General features: G+C 50.2%; 2 protein-coding genes across 10 annotated transcripts in view; one reads left to right on the forward strand and one right to left on the reverse strand.

The window, feature by feature from the left end:
• Positions 1-598: 598 nt before the first annotated feature.
• On the forward strand, positions 599-3,886 carry Rnd2 (Rho family GTPase 2). Its single transcript, XM_040749755.1, has 5 exons — positions 599-756; positions 1,245-1,332; positions 2,091-2,200; positions 2,791-2,925; positions 3,131-3,886. The coding sequence occupies exons 1-5, from the start codon at positions 655-657 to the stop codon at positions 3,377-3,379; spliced, it is 684 nt and encodes a 227-aa protein (XP_040605689.1). The 5' UTR covers positions 599-654; the 3' UTR covers positions 3,380-3,886.
• Positions 3,887-15,874: 11,988 nt separating this feature from the next.
• The window catches only part of Brca1 (BRCA1 DNA repair associated), a 61,048-nt gene continuing 59,857 nt past the window's right edge, over positions 15,875-17,065 (reverse strand). For all 9 annotated transcript variants that reach the window (XM_040749762.1, XM_040749761.1, XM_040749765.1 and 6 more), the window contains one exon: positions 15,875-16,995. In XM_040749762.1, coding sequence (XP_040605696.1) covers positions 16,844-16,995 — 152 coding nt within the window. In that variant the 3' untranslated portion in view covers positions 15,875-16,843. The remainder of the gene's footprint in view (positions 16,996-17,065) is intronic.

Consider the following 17,065-nt stretch of genomic DNA (forward strand, 5'->3'; position numbering starts at 1 on the left):
ACGGAAAGCTATGATGTCACTTATGTCGGGTGGGAGTGCTAGGGTTGGTACTTCATTCCCTCAAACCCAGGCGGACTCGAGAGTGGAGGAGGGAGATAAAAACCAAAAAACCCTCCCTTTCCTGATACTTCACGCCCCCCTGTGTTAAGCAAGTGGATGGCCGCCGCCGCGCGTGTCCGCACTAGCACACCTGCGTGCACGCGTGGGCACACAGAAGGCCCAAGCCTCACGCTTGTGTGTGGAGCTTCGCACTCGACCCTTCAGAACTTCGCCCCTCGTCTGTTCCTCCTCCCTCCACTCCCAAGGAACTCAAATAAGCGGGCTCGCTGGCCGTAATCACCCTCAGGCGCTCCTGGGGTCACAGCTGCTAGCTAGAGTCGGACTCTGCCCCTCCACCACCTCCCAGGCTCCGCCCCATCTCGGGCCCCGCCCCTCGGCGGTGCGGGTGAGAGGCGGGGCCGGGGGCGCGGCCCGCGGGCTAGGGGCGGGGCAGAGGGGCCCCGCAGCCCCGGGCGGGGGCTCGGCGCGGGCCCGCGAGATGCCGGTGTCGGCGGCCCGAGAGGCTGCAGCTGCAGCGGTGGGGGAGGAGGCGGCAGAGGCAGCGGCGGGGCCCGGGAGGGGGGCGGCGTCGGGGACCGGCGCGTAGCCGGGACTATGGAGGGGCAGAGCGGCCGCTGCAAGATCGTAGTGGTCGGGGACGCGGAGTGCGGCAAGACAGCGCTGCTGCAGGTGTTCGCCAAGGACGCCTACCCCGGGGTGAGGAACTGGCGTCTGGAGAGAGGGGCACCGAGGCTTCGGGGACTGTGTGACAGGGGCTCCGGGGGCCTCTGGAAACCCGTACCAGGGTAACTAGGGACGAGAGAAAGAGGCTCCGAGGAGGGTAAAGAGGCGTCGGGGGCTCTGAAAGGACTGCAGAGAATTGGAGTGGAAGGAATCAAGGAACGCGGTGAAATGGATGGGGCTTGGGAGCATCAGAGGATCCGGGATGGCGCTTTGGGGGAATGTCGGAGGTCCTGAGCATCCAAGAGGGAAAGGACTAAGGGCTAAAGAGACCCCGAGGGAATCAGAGAGTCTACCTAGGATTCCGTGGAGGTGGAGGCAGTAGCGCCCTGGATCTTCCCTTGGCCCAGCCTCAGACCAACTTCTGTCTAGGGATCGAGCTGGACCGGGTGTGGAGGGAGGAGGGCAGTTGTCAGGGTGAGGACTGGAGAGAAGCTCTCATTTTGACCCATCTGTCTCTGCAGAGTTATGTCCCCACCGTGTTTGAGAATTATACTGCAAGCTTCGAGATCGACAAGCGCCGCATTGAGCTCAACATGTGGGATACTTCAGGTAGTCCCTCGAGGTCACCCTGACTGCCAAGGTCCCTTACCCTAGCCCCTCCCTTAGCTAGACCCTTAGATTCCATGTTAGCTCAGACGTCCATCCAATTTTAGAGTATCAATTCCTGTTTTGAGCCAGGGAAACTGAGGCTGTTTCTTGTTCCCAACAAACCATGTTCTGAAGTAGCAAGCCTAATATTTATTTGAGCCTTGCAGCTGGGTTCTGCTTACCCAAGGAACTAGGGAAGAAATGACTTATTTTGGAACATGTTTCTTAGGAAATGGGAACGGGTTTAGGAGAGCTATTTAGAATTTCGGGGTGGGGGGAGGGTGTCGTTGGAAAGTAGTCTCTCTCTTTTTTTTTCTAGAGTCCCCAGAGGACAGGAACACTCTTTCCCTGTCCCTGCTCCAACCCCATGGGGAAGGTTTTTTATTTTTACTAGGACTTTAGAGCATGTGCCGTCAAAGCCCAGAAAGCACGCACAAAATTTGTTGGAATATTGGTAGATTTTTTTTGAGATTCTTAAAGGTTTTACAAACTCCAAAAGGTTATAAATATATTACTGTTAGATTAGAGAAACCCATAAGGGAGCAGAGAGCTATTATGTCACTCTTTCTGCTCCCCTCTGCTGGTCTTGAAACAGGCTTCCTGATGGGTATGAAGGGCCACTCTCTTCCATTCTCTGCTTGTCCACTGTCACTTCAGTCCCTTCCAGGCCTGCCACCCACTCAGGTACCTTATCAGGTGCTCTCTCTTTCTTCCTTCAGGTTCTTCTTACTACGACAACGTCCGGCCTCTGGCCTACCCTGACTCTGATGCTGTGCTCATCTGCTTTGACATCAGCCGGCCAGAGACCCTGGACAGTGTCCTTAAGAAGGTGGGAAACTACTGAGGGGACTGGGCAGGCATGAACCAGGAGAAGGGACCAGTGGCGTCCCCTCAGCTGGCAGTAGATAAAGCTGGCAACCCCTACTCCAGCCCTGTTCCTCCCCCTGCAAACCAGTCCTTGGAGCTGGAAATGGTATCTGGGGAGATGAGAGTCGGACTGCCTATCTGCCTTTCCTATCTCCTTGGCTGTGGAAGCCCTGGATGGAAGGGTTGGGAATGCCAGTCCTGGGGCTTTGGAAAGCCATGTGGCCTCCTGTTCAGGCCCTTATTTCCATAAGAAAAACCTGTGGTGAAAGCATAAGTCAGTTAGGGCATCCTTAGTTCCCAGGCAGGGGAGGGTGTGATTGGTCTGGTCTCAGGACAAAGTATGGGAAAGCTGCGTGAGAATGGGAAGGTTCCAGGCTCTTCACCGTTTCCTCATCATCTCCACTGTCCTGGTCTCAACCCGAGAAGAGCTTTCCCACACTGCCTTACCTAGGAGGGTCGGAGTGATTTCTGCATGCATGCATGCATGGAGCAAGGCTTTCCCCTGTATCTCCCTCCACCCCTCCATAATTCTTTTTTTCCACCCCCAACTAGTGGCAAGGAGAGACTCAGGAGTTTTGCCCCAATGCCAAGGTGGTGCTGGTTGGCTGTAAACTGGACATGAGGACCGACCTGGCCACACTGAGGGAGCTATCCAAGCAGAGACTTATCCCTGTTACTCATGAACAGGTGAGACCCATAGCCTGCAACTTAATCCCAGCCTAAGACTTCGCACCCATGCCTGGCTTGGGCCTCTGATTTAAAGACAGCCGACATGGCTCATCCTTTTGCCCTAACCTCTGACCCTAACCCTTGATTCTTCCCACAGCCTTCATGCTCCTTTCTGAAGTATAGGCTAAGCCCTATAATTTCCACCCATCCCCTTCTTTTCCAGGGCACTGTGCTGGCCAAGCAGGTGGGGGCTGTGTCCTACGTTGAGTGTTCTTCCCGATCTTCTGAGCGCAGTGTCAGGGATGTCTTCCATGTGGCCACAGTGGCTTCTCTTGGCCGTGGCCATAGGCAGCTGCGCCGTACTGACTCTCGCCGGGGACTACAGAGATCCACTCAGCTGTCGGGAAGGCCAGACCGGGGGAATGAGGGCGAGATACATAAGGATCGAGCCAAGAGCTGCAACCTTATGTGAGGGCTGCGGAGATGAAATTGTTCCCCTGCCTGCTCCTGGACCGTTTGGCCTCCTGACCCTGGCTGGAAGGGCAGGGCAGGCAGAGGAGCATTCTGGTTGGAGGGGCTAGAGAACAGAAGGGCGTCGGCATTCCCCATAACCTCCTCCCCTTTCCTGCTGGTAGCTGAGAGAGCGAACAGGGTAGGCATCTGGGGCATGAACGTGATGGGGCAGGTGGGTGTTCAGGAAGCCAGCATCCAGCAATGACTTTGGATGAGTCTTCTATATAAAGTGCGTCTTCCTTTCTTGCCCTAGTTCCCATCCCCTGTCTGCCTTCCCTAAGGAGAGTCTACTGGATGACCTTCTCCCCTCTCCTCACTTCCCCAACTGTCCTCACATACTCTAACCTCCAGGCAACATGCACTAAATTTTACAGCAAGAAGTCCTTTCCTACCATCAACCCAGCTACTGGTTCTAGCTAACCCCTTCCCCAGCAGTGCGCAAATAAAGCCCATGACCATGGAAAACGGCTATGGCCTTAGTTCTGTTCCTTTTCTCCCCCATAAATTCCCAGTCTACCAGCATCCTTGCCCACGGAGCAAACACAGGAAAGAAGCCACGCGCTGAAGAATATGAAACTTAGAAGCCAGGGGTGGGAGAGTGAAATGCCTTGGGCCTCTTCATTCCGGCAGGGTTTCTCTGTGGCTTTGGAGGCTGTCCTGGAACTCGCTCTGTAGACCAGGCTGGTTTCGAACTCACAGATATCCGCCTGTCTCTGCCTCTGCTGGGATTAAAGGCGTGCACCACCATTGCCTGGCTGAGGAGGGGGTTTCTTGGAGTGACTGATGAAGCACACTGCTCAGCGTTACTCAGCCTTGCTGGCTGGATGTCCTGCGCGCACAGCAGAGGGAGGGCCTGTTGAAGTGGTACAAGCCCCTTGTTCACCATCTCTGCTCCAGGCTTGCAGCCTGCTGATGCCCTAGGGAGCATGAAGATAGGAAGGGCATTGAGAGAGTCCCTATCGCAGAATCTGAACCCTGAATGAGGTGAAGCTTGCTAAGGGGACTCTATCTCCTCAAGGACCCAAACATGGGCTCCCCCTCAGTTATACCTTGAGTTCCTTACTGACTGGTGAGGGAGCATCATCTGTAATTGTGAGTCACCCCCACCCCAGCCCCTCGGGAATGAAAGCTGGTGGAGGGGATGGATGGCCGGAGTACTTGTCAGCCAGGACAGTGCTGGTCTGTTTTCTTGGGAGTCTGGTTTCAGATTGTCCTGTATTCCTTCCCTGGCTCTGGTCCCACTGGCCTCTTTTTGGTGACATTCTCCCCCAGGAACCATCCGTGGCTCTCCCCTTCCCCCAACCCCACCCCATCCAGCTCTCCCAGACACGCTGGGAGAGAACGGAGGCTGGCCTTACCCTCCCATCTGGTGGGACCCTGTGCACACTCCACCCCTCCCTGCATTCACCAAGCATGCGCTGTTGCCAGCCCTGCCACACACTGGATTAAGAGATGAAGACAGTTTCTGAGCTGCTGGAGGCTAGCCTGGTAGGGAAGAGAGGGTGCCTTGGCTGAGGGAACCTACATGCATACTGGCTGCTGTGGGGCTCCCTGAGCCACTAAGTCCTGAGGGTGTTGGGGTGTGTGTGTGTGTGCGTGCGTGTGCATGAAGTGTGGAGGAGAGAGGGCTCCCACAGCAGGGAGGGACAGCGAGGCTGGACAGGTCCTTCAAGGCCACTCAAGAGCCCAGGAGAGAGTCAGTACTTCCCTGTGAGAGCCACCAGGGGCTTCAGGCTGAGATGTCTAGATTTGGCTTTTTGGACGGATGAGGTGGTGGGGATCAAGGGTTTGGACTTTATGAGATATGGCATGGAAATAGCGCCTCCTTTCCCTTGGCCAGACCCAACTCTCATTTTCTGGCTTACTGAACCATCCTCCCTCCTTCCCACCATTTCCTGTGGGACTCTATCCCAAACCATCTCTGCCAATCTAAGGGAGTCTAGGCACTAGACATCCCATCCCCTCAGCTGGTTAGGGGCTGACTGAGACCTCCCTCAAGGGCCCCAAGTCCTGAACCAAGGGGTGCTGGGGCTCCGTCTCTCCCAGAAGACTGGTTTTTCCCCAGTAAGGACTTGCTATAAAAACGAACTCGTTAGTGGGCATGGCAGTTAGTGCCTGTAATCACAGTAGGGAGGTTGAAGCAGGAGGATTGCTGAGAGTTCAAGGCCAGTGTGAGCTACAGAATGAGATTCTTCTCACCTTCAAAAAAAAAACTGACTTGAGCTGGGCGGTGGTGGCGCACACCTTTAATCCCAGCACGTAGGAGGCAGAGGCAAGCAGATCTCTGAGTTATAGGCCATCTTGGTCTACAGAGCGAGTTCTAGGACAGCCAGGACTACATAAAGAAATCCTGTCTTGGAAAAATAAAAGAAAAATTGACTTGAAAATTTTGGCAGGTCACTTCTCTTGACCTGCCTAATACAAAGCAGGCTCAAGCCTGTAGCCACCACAGTGCAGAATACTTACACCCCCTGACTCCCCGTCTTCCCCCTGCGCCGTTTATGTTTAGAGAATGCAAATGCATTTCAATCTGCCTAAAGCAAACATAATTAGGAAGATAAATCAGTTGGAGGAACCCCCAAAGTTTAATATATTTCCAAAATCAGTGGGAAGGGAATTTAGTTGCCTCTGCGGGGCTGTGTGGCCAAACCTATTTCTGGGGAAGAGGATGGGTGGGAAGAGGCGGTGGGGCTGTTCCTAGGTTCAAAAAGGTCCTTGCAGGCTGCAGGGAACCCACAGTCACCCCCTACCCCACATGCAAGAGTTAGATTCAACTTCCTCCTCTGCGGCTGTTTCCCCACAAATTAGACACCAATGTAGCTTTGTTAATCATTTAATGAAATAAACAACCAATCATGCTGTGCTGCTGTCAGTGTATTTTAGCCCCAGCAATCAGCCAGGGTAGGGTAGGAGATTCCTGGGTTAACTCTCAAACACTGCAGCCTGTGAAGGCTCCCAACCGCAACAGTGAGTCCAGCCCTCCCCAAGGCTCCGCCACGGAAAGAGCCTGAGGTAAAGACTAACGACTAATGTCTGGGTTCTGCTTGTGTGCCACACGAGCACGATTGCACACACACATTCAAGTGCACACAACATATTCAAGTGCACACAACACATTCAAGTGCACACAACATATTCAAGTGCACACACACATTCAAGTGCACACACACATTCAAGTGCACACACACATTCAAGTGCACACACACATTCAAGTGCACACACACATTCAAGTGCACACACACATTCAAGTGCACACACACCTGTACACACAAGTCTGAATGCCATATCTGCTCCCACCATTCCCGCCATCACTGCACACAGTTTGATTTTTTTTTTTAAAGCAGGGTCTCATTATATAGCCCTGGCTGGCCTGGAACTCATTTATGTATACTTGTCCTCTGTCTCCCGAATCCAAAGATTACAGGTATGTGCCACCACTCAGGTAATCTTTAATTTTTCTGTATACAAGTCTCAGAAATGGATTCTTTTGAGGGGTATAGGCTTGGGTCACAATGCCTAGCTGTGTTCTTCAGGCAGGGTCCCATTATGTAACTCCAACTGGCCTTCAACTTGCAAGCCTCCTGCCTCGACCACAGTGTTACTGGAAGTACAGGCACATACCACCATGCTCAGCTTTCTGGAGTTGCTAAGGACCCCATGTTGCTAGAGCAACCCACCCAGATCCACTCGGATTTGTCCAGTGGCCTGAAGAGGAGGGCAAGGAGTCATGTCTTTAATTTCCCAGTGGACATCAGGACCCGGCAGGCCATCCTAATGCACTCTCCTCTGTTTCCCTCCCGGAGAAGAGGCTCAGCTCTTTGTTTTAGTAGTTTCCTCTACAATTTTGACTCCTCTCCGTTTCCCTCCTTCCAGCCGAGTTCTAGGTTGCCCTCCATCTCCACCTACCTACTTGCCTTCCTCAAGGCTGCTGTGAGGTGTGTGTGTGGGGGTGATGCTCCAGATTCCAGGAACCGGGTGAGACTCAGGCTGCTATCCCTTATTAGCCAGAGATGTACATAAGTGCCCCTCCCCCCAAGAACATGCCTCTGCTGTTGACTCCTAAATAACAGATGTCTGTCTGCATATTAATGAGATTGGACGAATAATTGGCGACTTTTTCATTCAGTGTCAGAATGAACCCGGAGGCCTTATGTTCATGCACATAGACACCCCGTCACCCTGACTCTCCCTTCCCCCCAGAGCATAATGAAGCAGATTCAGAAGCCGGCAGCCTTGACCCACAAAAGGGAGGGGGCAGATGCCAGCAGGAAGGGTGTCAGCAGGAGGGAGACCCCCATGGTCTGGTTCACCGCCTCCTTTCACCCCCGGGGGGTGGTAAACGCCCTGCATCTGTGCTATTCTGCCGATGCAAAGGGGACCAGAGAAAGGTGGGAATCAGAGGAGCTGCTACAGGGGGTCGTCCCTGGAGAACAGAGACGTGGCTGCCTTCTGGGAGGGTGAGCATTGTCAGACTGAGGGGATGTCTGGTGGGAAAACAGATTTTCTGTTGCTTTTTTGTTTGTTGAGACAAGAGTCTCTATGCAGTCCTGGCTGTCCTGGAACTCACAGCAGGTCAGTTGCCTCTGCCTCCCAAATGCTGGAATTAAAGGTGTGCACCACCACACCTGGGAGAGTTGTACAATCAAACAGCTGTCACTCGCCAGCCGGGTATCCCTTTCCTAGTCACTCAACCTCTCTGAGCTTCAGGCTACCTTGAAAGAGGGAAAGAACTAAGCTGTGTCACGTGGTCATCTTCACGCCTGATTTATTACAGGCCTCAAGCCAGGCTTGGTAGTGCAAGCCTGTACCCAGCACTCAGAAGTTAGAGGATCCCAAATTGGAGGAAGGAAAACAACAAAAACAAAGACCCCACAGCATGTATTCTTCTCACCTATCCCCAAAACAACGAGACAGTTTCCACACCACTACCTCTTCCCAGATCTACCCTTGTTCTGCAAGAGTTAATTAGAGGTAGAACAGGGCAAGAGAGACCGCACAGTGGAAACCCAAGGAGATCTAGAACTCCAGTTGAGAAAGAGGAAGGGAGACCGGATTGCAGGGCTGAAGTGCGCTGAGGTCTGGAACATGAATGCTGAGTCTACTCCTGGTACCGGAAGCCACGGCTCTAGCTGTTTGACTAAAGTCCCACATCCTCTCAGCACCTCTGCCAAAGGAGGGGGATTGGTTGGCGCTCCTAGGTCCACTCTCGGCGTGAAAACAAAAGTTCCCGTGGCTGGTGGAGCGCAGGGCTGTTGCCGCGCACCCCCAACACTATAGCCTATCAGTCACTTGCGCCCTGTCCCCTCTCTCCCGTGGTAAATGATCTGCTGCGCCAGCAAACAACTGTCCATTGTGTCCTAATGAGGGACGAGCAGGGAAAGCCAATCGCTTATGATGCAAATGAGCAGACGGCTGCGTCCCGCCATTCACTGAGTGCCTCTCCTGCTCCAGTCCTTCGTGCCCCCGTTGGGCCTTTCTCCCCAGTCCCAGTTCCCATCTGGTGAAGGAGGAGGGGGAGGCCCATCCTAGCCCTCACATTGTCTGGCATTGCCACTCCCTGCAAGGAGCCCTGACTCTTTAAATGCCTCGGAGCAGGCTTCGCCCTGCCCCAAACGGTGCTGCTTTGTTTGACTGGGGGTGTATGTGAAATTCATATCACAATTTCCCCATTTCGAAGTGTACAATTCTATCTATGGTGGTTAGCGCATTCCCAAGCTGGTGTAACCAACACCTCTCTGGTCTTAGGCTATGTCCCCTTGTCCGTCCTTGATCACAGCCTTTAGGGGAGGGGGAAACCCCTGACACCTTGGCACAATGGAGGAGTTGTGGAGGCTGGTCTGGAGTGGAGGGGCTGGCTAGTCCTGTGCTTGGGAGAGTGCCTGGGCCAGCATAATTCCACTTGATTTTTTGGCATTTGGTGACGAACCAGAGTTGGCTCCGGCACAGGTCTTGGTTTCATGGTTTTCTGAACCTCTAGATGTTTGATCCCATCAGCAAGCTTAGCCGTGGGAGACTCCAATGACAGTCCCCACAAACCCTTTCAGGAAAGCCCTCCCCTCACTAGGTTCCAGGGGCCAGGCTTGCTAAGATAAAGTTTTTCTTCTTTTCCAGACACGGTTTTTCTGTGTAACAGCCCTGGCTGTCCTGGAACTCACTGTGTAACCAGGCTGGCCTTGAACTCATAAGATATCTGCCTATTTCTGCCTTCAGAGTGTTAGGATTAAATGTGTATGCCACTACCTCCCAGTAAGGCAGGATTTTCTAACTTGGTACACAGAGTACTTTATCCTATAGTCCAATAGCCTATGGGCTGGGAGGGTCCTTAAAGTTTAAGTGGAGTGTCACTTGCTAATCCATTTTGTTTTATGCAGTTTTCAAGGAAATGGCAAGACACCTGCTTACTTGCAGTCTTTGTATTTACCTGACCTTCCTCCTCCAGGGCCTTGGGGATGCTTTAAAGAAAGGGAAGGGGCTGGGGAGACAGCTCAGTTGGTAAAGGAATCTCATGCAAACATGAGGACCGGAGTTTGATCCCCAGTAGTCATGAAAAACGCAGGGCCCAGCAGTATGGGAGGTGGTTCAAGAATCCTAGGACTTACTGGCAAATCTGGCTAAAGATCCTGGTGGGAGACTGTCACCAAAAAGTGTTTGTCAGGTATGGTGATATACTCATTTAGTTCCAACATTTTTGGGAGGCAGAGGGAGGGGAAATCTGAGGCCAGCCTGGTCTACATGATGGGTTTTAGGCCAGCCACGGCTACACAGTGAGAGTGAAACCCTCTCTAAAACAACCAAAAAAAAAGCCAAGGTGTTTAGCTTCTGAGAAAGGCCACATGAAGACTTTTGATCTTCACATGCCCAGCACACATGTACAACCAGGAACATATACCTTTCTATTCTGGAACTAACTAAAGCTAGCTTCCGGTGAGGAAAAGCCTTTAGTTATAGCAGCAAACTCTCTTTGACCTTAGCCAGCCTCCAAATTCCATTCAAAGCTCCCTTCCCCCAGACATGGACCAGACAACTTAATGAAGGTATTTTTATCTGTGCTCTAATGAATAGGGACTCCTGGGCTGGTTAGGCCCAGTTCTGCCACCAACTCATAAGGTGACCTTTGACAAGGGCCCGGACTTACAGTTTTATCATCTATGAAGCAAACGCTGCCCCAGTGAGGAGAGATAATGGTGGGACTAGCGCTTTGAACTGGTGAAGGCATTCCTAGGAACATCATAATTATTTCCTTGGCCATGGCAGCAGCAGGCTGGTGGTTAGGTGCTGTCTGACTAATCACAAAGGGGTAGGCTTCATGACAGGCAAAAGAGAACCAAAGAGGGAGTCTTAGAGTAGGCTCTGACAAGGAAGTGGGCTCAGACATGGAGGTGCCTTGGATTACGGAGTAAATCACAAAAACGGGTAGGAGGGAATCTGCTCATTGAGGGGCAGGCAGTATGTGGCTGGGTTTCCAATGTTCTTAAAGGTGAGGCTAATGGCCGGATAAGCGCTTCAGTTCACTGATCCCATGTAACTCATTCAGCAAATGCTCACTGGGTGCCTAGCAAGGCATCTGCCAGGGCAAACTGAATAGTCATAACTGTGAAAAAAATACTGCCCAGCCCATAGGGAGTATAAGCATCTTCTAGGCAAAGAAGACAGGAGATAGGCACAAGTGACCGCCTGAAGATGTTACTCTCCAGTATGGCCGTGCACACGCTCCAGCACTTGGGAGGCAGAGGCAGCAGGCTCAGGGACTCAAGGTGACATATTAAAGGGTTGGGTTTAAGAGTCTGGTGTTCCCACAAATGAGAACTCAGGAGACTGGCAAATGGCCAAAGACTCTGGGCTCCAGTTCTAGAACCTGAGGGTTTCTCTTGGTCCTTCCAGAAACTTCTGGTTTCCTTTTCACCTGGTCAAATGGTGCCTAAATCCCAAGGTGAGATTTCTCTTCTAGAAATCCTTGAGTCATGGTCATTCCCAAAGAACCTCTGAACTAGAACTTTTCTGTTTTGTCTCTACTGGATAGGAAGAAATCTGGACCAGAGTGGACCTGTCACCCTCTTTCACAACCACAGACACATACTCAACACATACGCATAAGCCACCAAAGAGCCGGACACACAGACTCCCCTCAATCACTAGTTTATTTTTTTCGATACAGAGTTCTTTGTGTAACAGCCCTGAATGTCCTGGAACTCGCTTTGTAGACCAGGCTGTCCTTCAACTTAGAGTCCGCCTGCCTCTGTCTTCTGAGTGCTCTAATTTAAAGCGTGGGCCACCACACCTGGCTTCAATCACTAATCTTATTGTTCACTGCCTGCTGGTCCCCAGAGAAATGCACTGGGTATGGGCTGTTTAGCCTGACACATCTTTGAATCTGGGCTTTGTCCCTTTTTTCTGTAGTGTGACCTATGGTAAGTTACTTGACCTCTCAAAACTTCGTTTTCTTTATTTGTATGTAAGGAATAATGCACAGCTCTCAGGATGGCAGACAGTAGTAACTGATGATTATTATTACCGTGGCTCCCATGAGCAGATGGTTCACAGAACCTAGGACTGGATCTCTGAAACTTTCCATCTTAACGTAGTCATCTCCTCCCCCAGCAGCTTCCCGCTCTCTTTGGAAGTTTTTCCATCACCAGTCTATGGGGCTGTTCACGGTCCTCCCTCCAGTTCCATCACCAGTCTTTGGGGATGATCACAGTCCTCCCTCCAGTTCTATCACAAGTCTCTGGGGATGATCACAGTCCTTCACTTCCATCACAAGTCTATGGGGATGATCACGGTCCTCCCTCCAGTTCCATCACCAGTCTTTGGGGATGATCACAGTCCTTCCTCCAGTACCATCACAAGTCTATGGGGCTGTTCACGGTCCTCCCTCCAGTTCCATCACCAGTCTATGGGGATGATCACGGTCCTCCCTCCAGGCAAGCTTTCTCTGCTCCCCTTAGAGAGTAAGTTGCTGACTCTCTCAGGGCTGTCCATGCCTTGCACTCTATCAGTCAATAGAGATAAATTACAAAATCATTTGTTGTATTTGTTCTTGTTACCTTGAGGGCTGTGTGAAATTGCCTTGCTTTTGAAAGCCACATTTGCATATCTCTGTGCTGGAGTCAAAGGCTGCAGCTGTGGTTTCACTGCAATTTAAATATTAATAAAACCTTCTAAACCTCTAGCTGTATTTTTCTTTTTAGACTAGTCTGGCCCTTTTGTTCCTAGGTGGCTAATATAATATAATCTTTGTCCTTGGCTTTGTTTATTAAAGGGCCACTGTGGAGTTAACAGAAGCCAGCTGCTGCAAGGCAACCTTGGAGATAAGAACCATTTATAAGCCCACCAACCTTATTTATTCTTTACAGGCCCAAAGATTTCCCTTTCTTGGAGACAGAAGGAGATACAGTGAACATTTTATAGGATCTTATTCCCCTTATCTCAGCTTATGGTTTTTAGACTTGAGTCTGTTGCAGAGTCCCAGGTCACAGGGTAGGCCCTACCTACACAGTTGCTGGTTCAGTGGGTCTAGGGCAGGTCTGGAAAGCTGCATGCCTAAGTTCTTAGCTGGCTGCTGCTCCACCCCAAAGCCTCCATCTAGGGGGCATGTTTTGAAACCACACTACTAAGGTGCATGCTGCTGTATCACTTTGGTCTCTGAAATCAGGTGTTCAAAGTTCCTGCCCTTTGGCCACATTAGGGACTATGTCGCTTAGGTTTTCAGCTAGCATCTGCTTTTTGGGGTTTTTCAAATCTGTATATTTTGTGTGTGTATATGCACACAAGTGTGTCACAGGGTTCATCTGATGAGATGACCGCATGTTTGAGTTAGGGCTCGCCTTCCAGCATGTGGGTTCTGGGAACTGAAATCAGGTCATGGGGCTTGCAGGCAAACATGTTTACCTGCTGAGTCATTTCACCAGCTCAGGCTCCCCCGGCCCCACACCTCAGGATCTCTTGTAGCTCCAATTGGCCTGGAATAGTGATCGTTCTGCCTTAGCCTCCTAAGTGTTTAAGTTACAGGTGTGAACTACAACTCCCAGTTTAAGCATAGCCTCTTTTTTTTATTTTGTTTTGGAGAAAGAGTTTCTCTGTGTGTAACTCTGGAACTCGCTTTGTAGATCAGGCTGCTTTGAACTCACAGAGATCCACCTGTCTCTGCCTCCCGAGTGCTGGGATTAAAGGCAAAGGCCTGTGCCACCACTGCCCAGTTAAGTAGTCTCTAGCCTCAGTTGCCCAAGTGCAAACCAATAGGTGTGCATCACCTTGCTAGGTGAGGACTAACTTCCTGATTTCTCAAGCCACGCATGCTCTTTGTAGAAATGAGCTGTTTCCAGTTTAATTTTTAGCCTGCCAGATGCATCTCTTTAATGTCCCCTTGTTTTAGCACATTTTTAGGTTGTTTGAGGGCAGTGAACATCTGTTAAACAGGGTGCAGAGGCCTCTAATTCAGACAGTTTAAGCCATCGGTGAGCAAGCCCATTTCCTTGTGGCAGCAGGACTTCTGTGGAGTTTCTTGGGCACATCTGCAGTCCCCCTCACTCTGCCCTTCTTTCTATGCTGTCCACTTTGGAGGCTGTCCTTATCTGCTGCTAGCAGCTTCACAGGGTACATTCTAGGCATCTTGGCTCTTTCCGCAGCAACCAACACTGATTCCTTTCTCTTTCTCTTGCATGTTTTTGTGCAGATACTTTGTGCACTCTGGTTACATTTTTTAGGAGGATGATAATCAGCCAAAATGCTCCTCTAGGCTCCCTCCCTATGTCTGCCTGATAATCCTCTTCCCCTTCCAGCTTCTTTGCAGAATGAGATAAAAGTCAATATAGGAACCAGTTTCCAAATGCTGTTCTGCCCAGAGCAGGCTACAGATTGCAGGATGGGAAAGTGGGAAGCATCAGAGGTCAAAGGAACAAGATTTACTCGATCATCACAACTCTGAATCTAGGCCAAGCATCATACAGAGCTCCAATCAAAGGGATGTACATGAGTCAGTCATTGAGATAATTATGCGACTTAAATGTATTTCAGTTAAACCTGCTCTCACCAGGATCACATGAGAGGCAGGGGTGTTCTTTCTATTATCATCAATGTCAGGGGACAGCAGGATGAGGTCTACCTCAAGTCATGGCTGGACCCTGGAAATGTCCGTTTAGGACACTAGCACTTCTGTTTATTTCTGTCACTAATGATGAGACATCAGTTCCCTGATGAATACTCAGGGAAGTGACAGATCTGAGAGGTCTTCCTTTTTTCCCCATAAAGATTTATCTGTTATCTTATTTATTTTTGGCTTTTCGAGGCAGGGTTTCTCTGTATTGTTTTGGAGACTGTCCTGGAACTTGCTCTTGTAGATCAGGCTGGTCTCTAGAACTCAGAGATCTTCCTGATCTGCCTGAGTGCTGGATCAAAGGCATGTGCCATCATCGCCCAGCTTATCTATTTTTATGCCTGTGGCCTGCCTATGAGTTCACGTGCACGTGTGCAGAGGCTACCGGGTCTCCGGCGACCGATGTTAGAATTGCTGGGAGTCAGACCCTCTGCAAGAGCAGGAAGCACTCTTGACTACTGAGCATCTCTCGGACCCTTGTTGAGACAGGTTCTCATGAGCACAGGCTGACCGGGAGCTGATTCTCCGGCTTCCACCTCCCAAATACTGGGGTAACAGGTGTGAGCTACCATGTGGTGCTGGGGATCAAACCCAGATTTTAGTGCATGCTAGTCAAGCAGCCTATCAACTGAGCTATATCTCCAGGCCCAGCCAAACCGGTATTTTCTGACAACTGAAAACACAGTCACAAGCTGGGAGATTAAAAGGAGTAGGAATGACAGCCATCACCCAACATTTACTCTCTGCCTGAGAGGTTGCCTTTCTTGTCTCCCACCATCTGGGTTCCAGGACAGCTAGGACTAGGTAATAGAGACATAGAGACCTTTGTCTCAGAAAAGTGTGTGTGTGTGTGTGTGTGTGTGTGTGTGTGTGTGTGTGTGTGTGTGTGTCGGAGGGGTAGAGAGGAAAATCCAGCAACAAGTGCTCTTAACCTCAGCGTCATTTCTCCAGCACAGTCCTTTAAAAAATAACTTAAGGTTCTTAGTTTATTTTTTATTTTTTTGTTTTTCGAGACAGGGTTTCTCTGTGGCTTTGGAGGCTGTCCTGGAACTAGCTCTGTAGACCAGGCTGGCCTCGAACTCACAGATATCCGCCTGCCTCTGCCTCCCGAGTGCTGGGATTAAAGGCGTGTGCCACCAATGCCTGGCTTAGTTTATTTTATTTGTTTTTTTTTTTTTTTAACATTTACTTATTTAGTTAGTTTGCATGTGTACGTGGAGATACAAGGACAACTTGCAGGAGTCAGTTCTCGTTCTCTCATGTGGGCCCAGGACTTGAACTCTGGCTTTCAGGTATGGCAGCAGACACCTTATCCACTGAGCCTTCTTGTCAGGCCCCCCAAACAGTCATTCTTAGTGAAAGTGTTTGCTATTCAGTTTATTTGCAGTATTAACAGCACAACATTTATAAAACATACTTTGTACAATCAGGTCTCCCCTGCCCTTGCACACTGGGGGGCCAGGGAAGACCTAGTCCCTCCAACAGCTATAAACAGTCCAAGATAATGAGTTTATGAAAAATACGTTCTCTTCCTTCAGCAAACAAAATTATTTATGAAGCAGTATGGTTCAGCAATAGGGAACAAAAAGGAAGAAATTACTTCAAAGAAAGCAACAGTTCCTTTCCTGGTGGGATCCATCATTTACAGACATGAAATATTCATAACAGAGATCTTGTATTTTAAGAGGAATGGGTTCCTTAGCAGAGCTATAGCAAACACTTTGTTCATCAGTTAAGGGGGATTAGAAGGCTCTCCTGGACACTGGTACTTGAAAAACTTCATATTCATATTGGATATATTATCTGCCTCTAAACTTCCTCAGTGTCCACTGACACCCAAGACTTGCCCAAGGGCTTTCTGGTTCTTAGCAGGGAGGGTGGGGGAATGGTGGTAGAGGGAAGTATGGGTTTGGTGTGGGTATGGAACCTGGAGCCTTGAGTGCTGATTTTAAGTCAAATCACAGATCTCAAGCCTTCTTCTTGAAGGACTTGAACATGAGATTTTATTATAAGAAACAAATTAGAACCACAAGGTATTTACTCAGTAGCCCAGGCTAGCCTTGAACTCATGATACCTGTCTCTTCCCGCCAAGTGTTGTGATTATAGGCACCTACACCATGCCCAGTGCAGACCAGCCAAGTATTCTACTCTGTCTCTCCAAGAACAATATATAATGAATCTAGCATCTTGTTCAGTTGGTAGGGTTTAAGTAAATTTAAGTAAATTCACATAGGTAGACCTCCCCAGGTGTGACACTTATAAAATAGCAGGGTGTAGAAGCAGCTAAGAGTGAGAGATGCTCCCTGGGCATGGAAAGATCACTTCTTAAGCTAATCGTTGGGGTCTTGTGGCTCGCTACTGTCACAGCCATGGGTGATGTTCTGTACCAGGTAGGCGTCCAAATCCCGACATTGGTAGACGGATATACTGTCCAACACCCAGTCCCACATCACCAGATGAGCCTCACCCAGCTGCCCAATCTCTGCAGACAGAACACAAGCAGAAATAGGTGTCAGGTTATTCTTCCAGACTCTAATCAATCCACTCCGGGA

Source organism: Mesocricetus auratus, unplaced genomic scaffold (genome assembly GCF_017639785.1).
Source record: "Mesocricetus auratus isolate SY011 unplaced genomic scaffold, BCM_Maur_2.0 Super-Scaffold_100007, whole genome shotgun sequence".
NCBI lineage: Eukaryota > Metazoa > Chordata > Mammalia > Rodentia > Cricetidae > Mesocricetus > Mesocricetus auratus.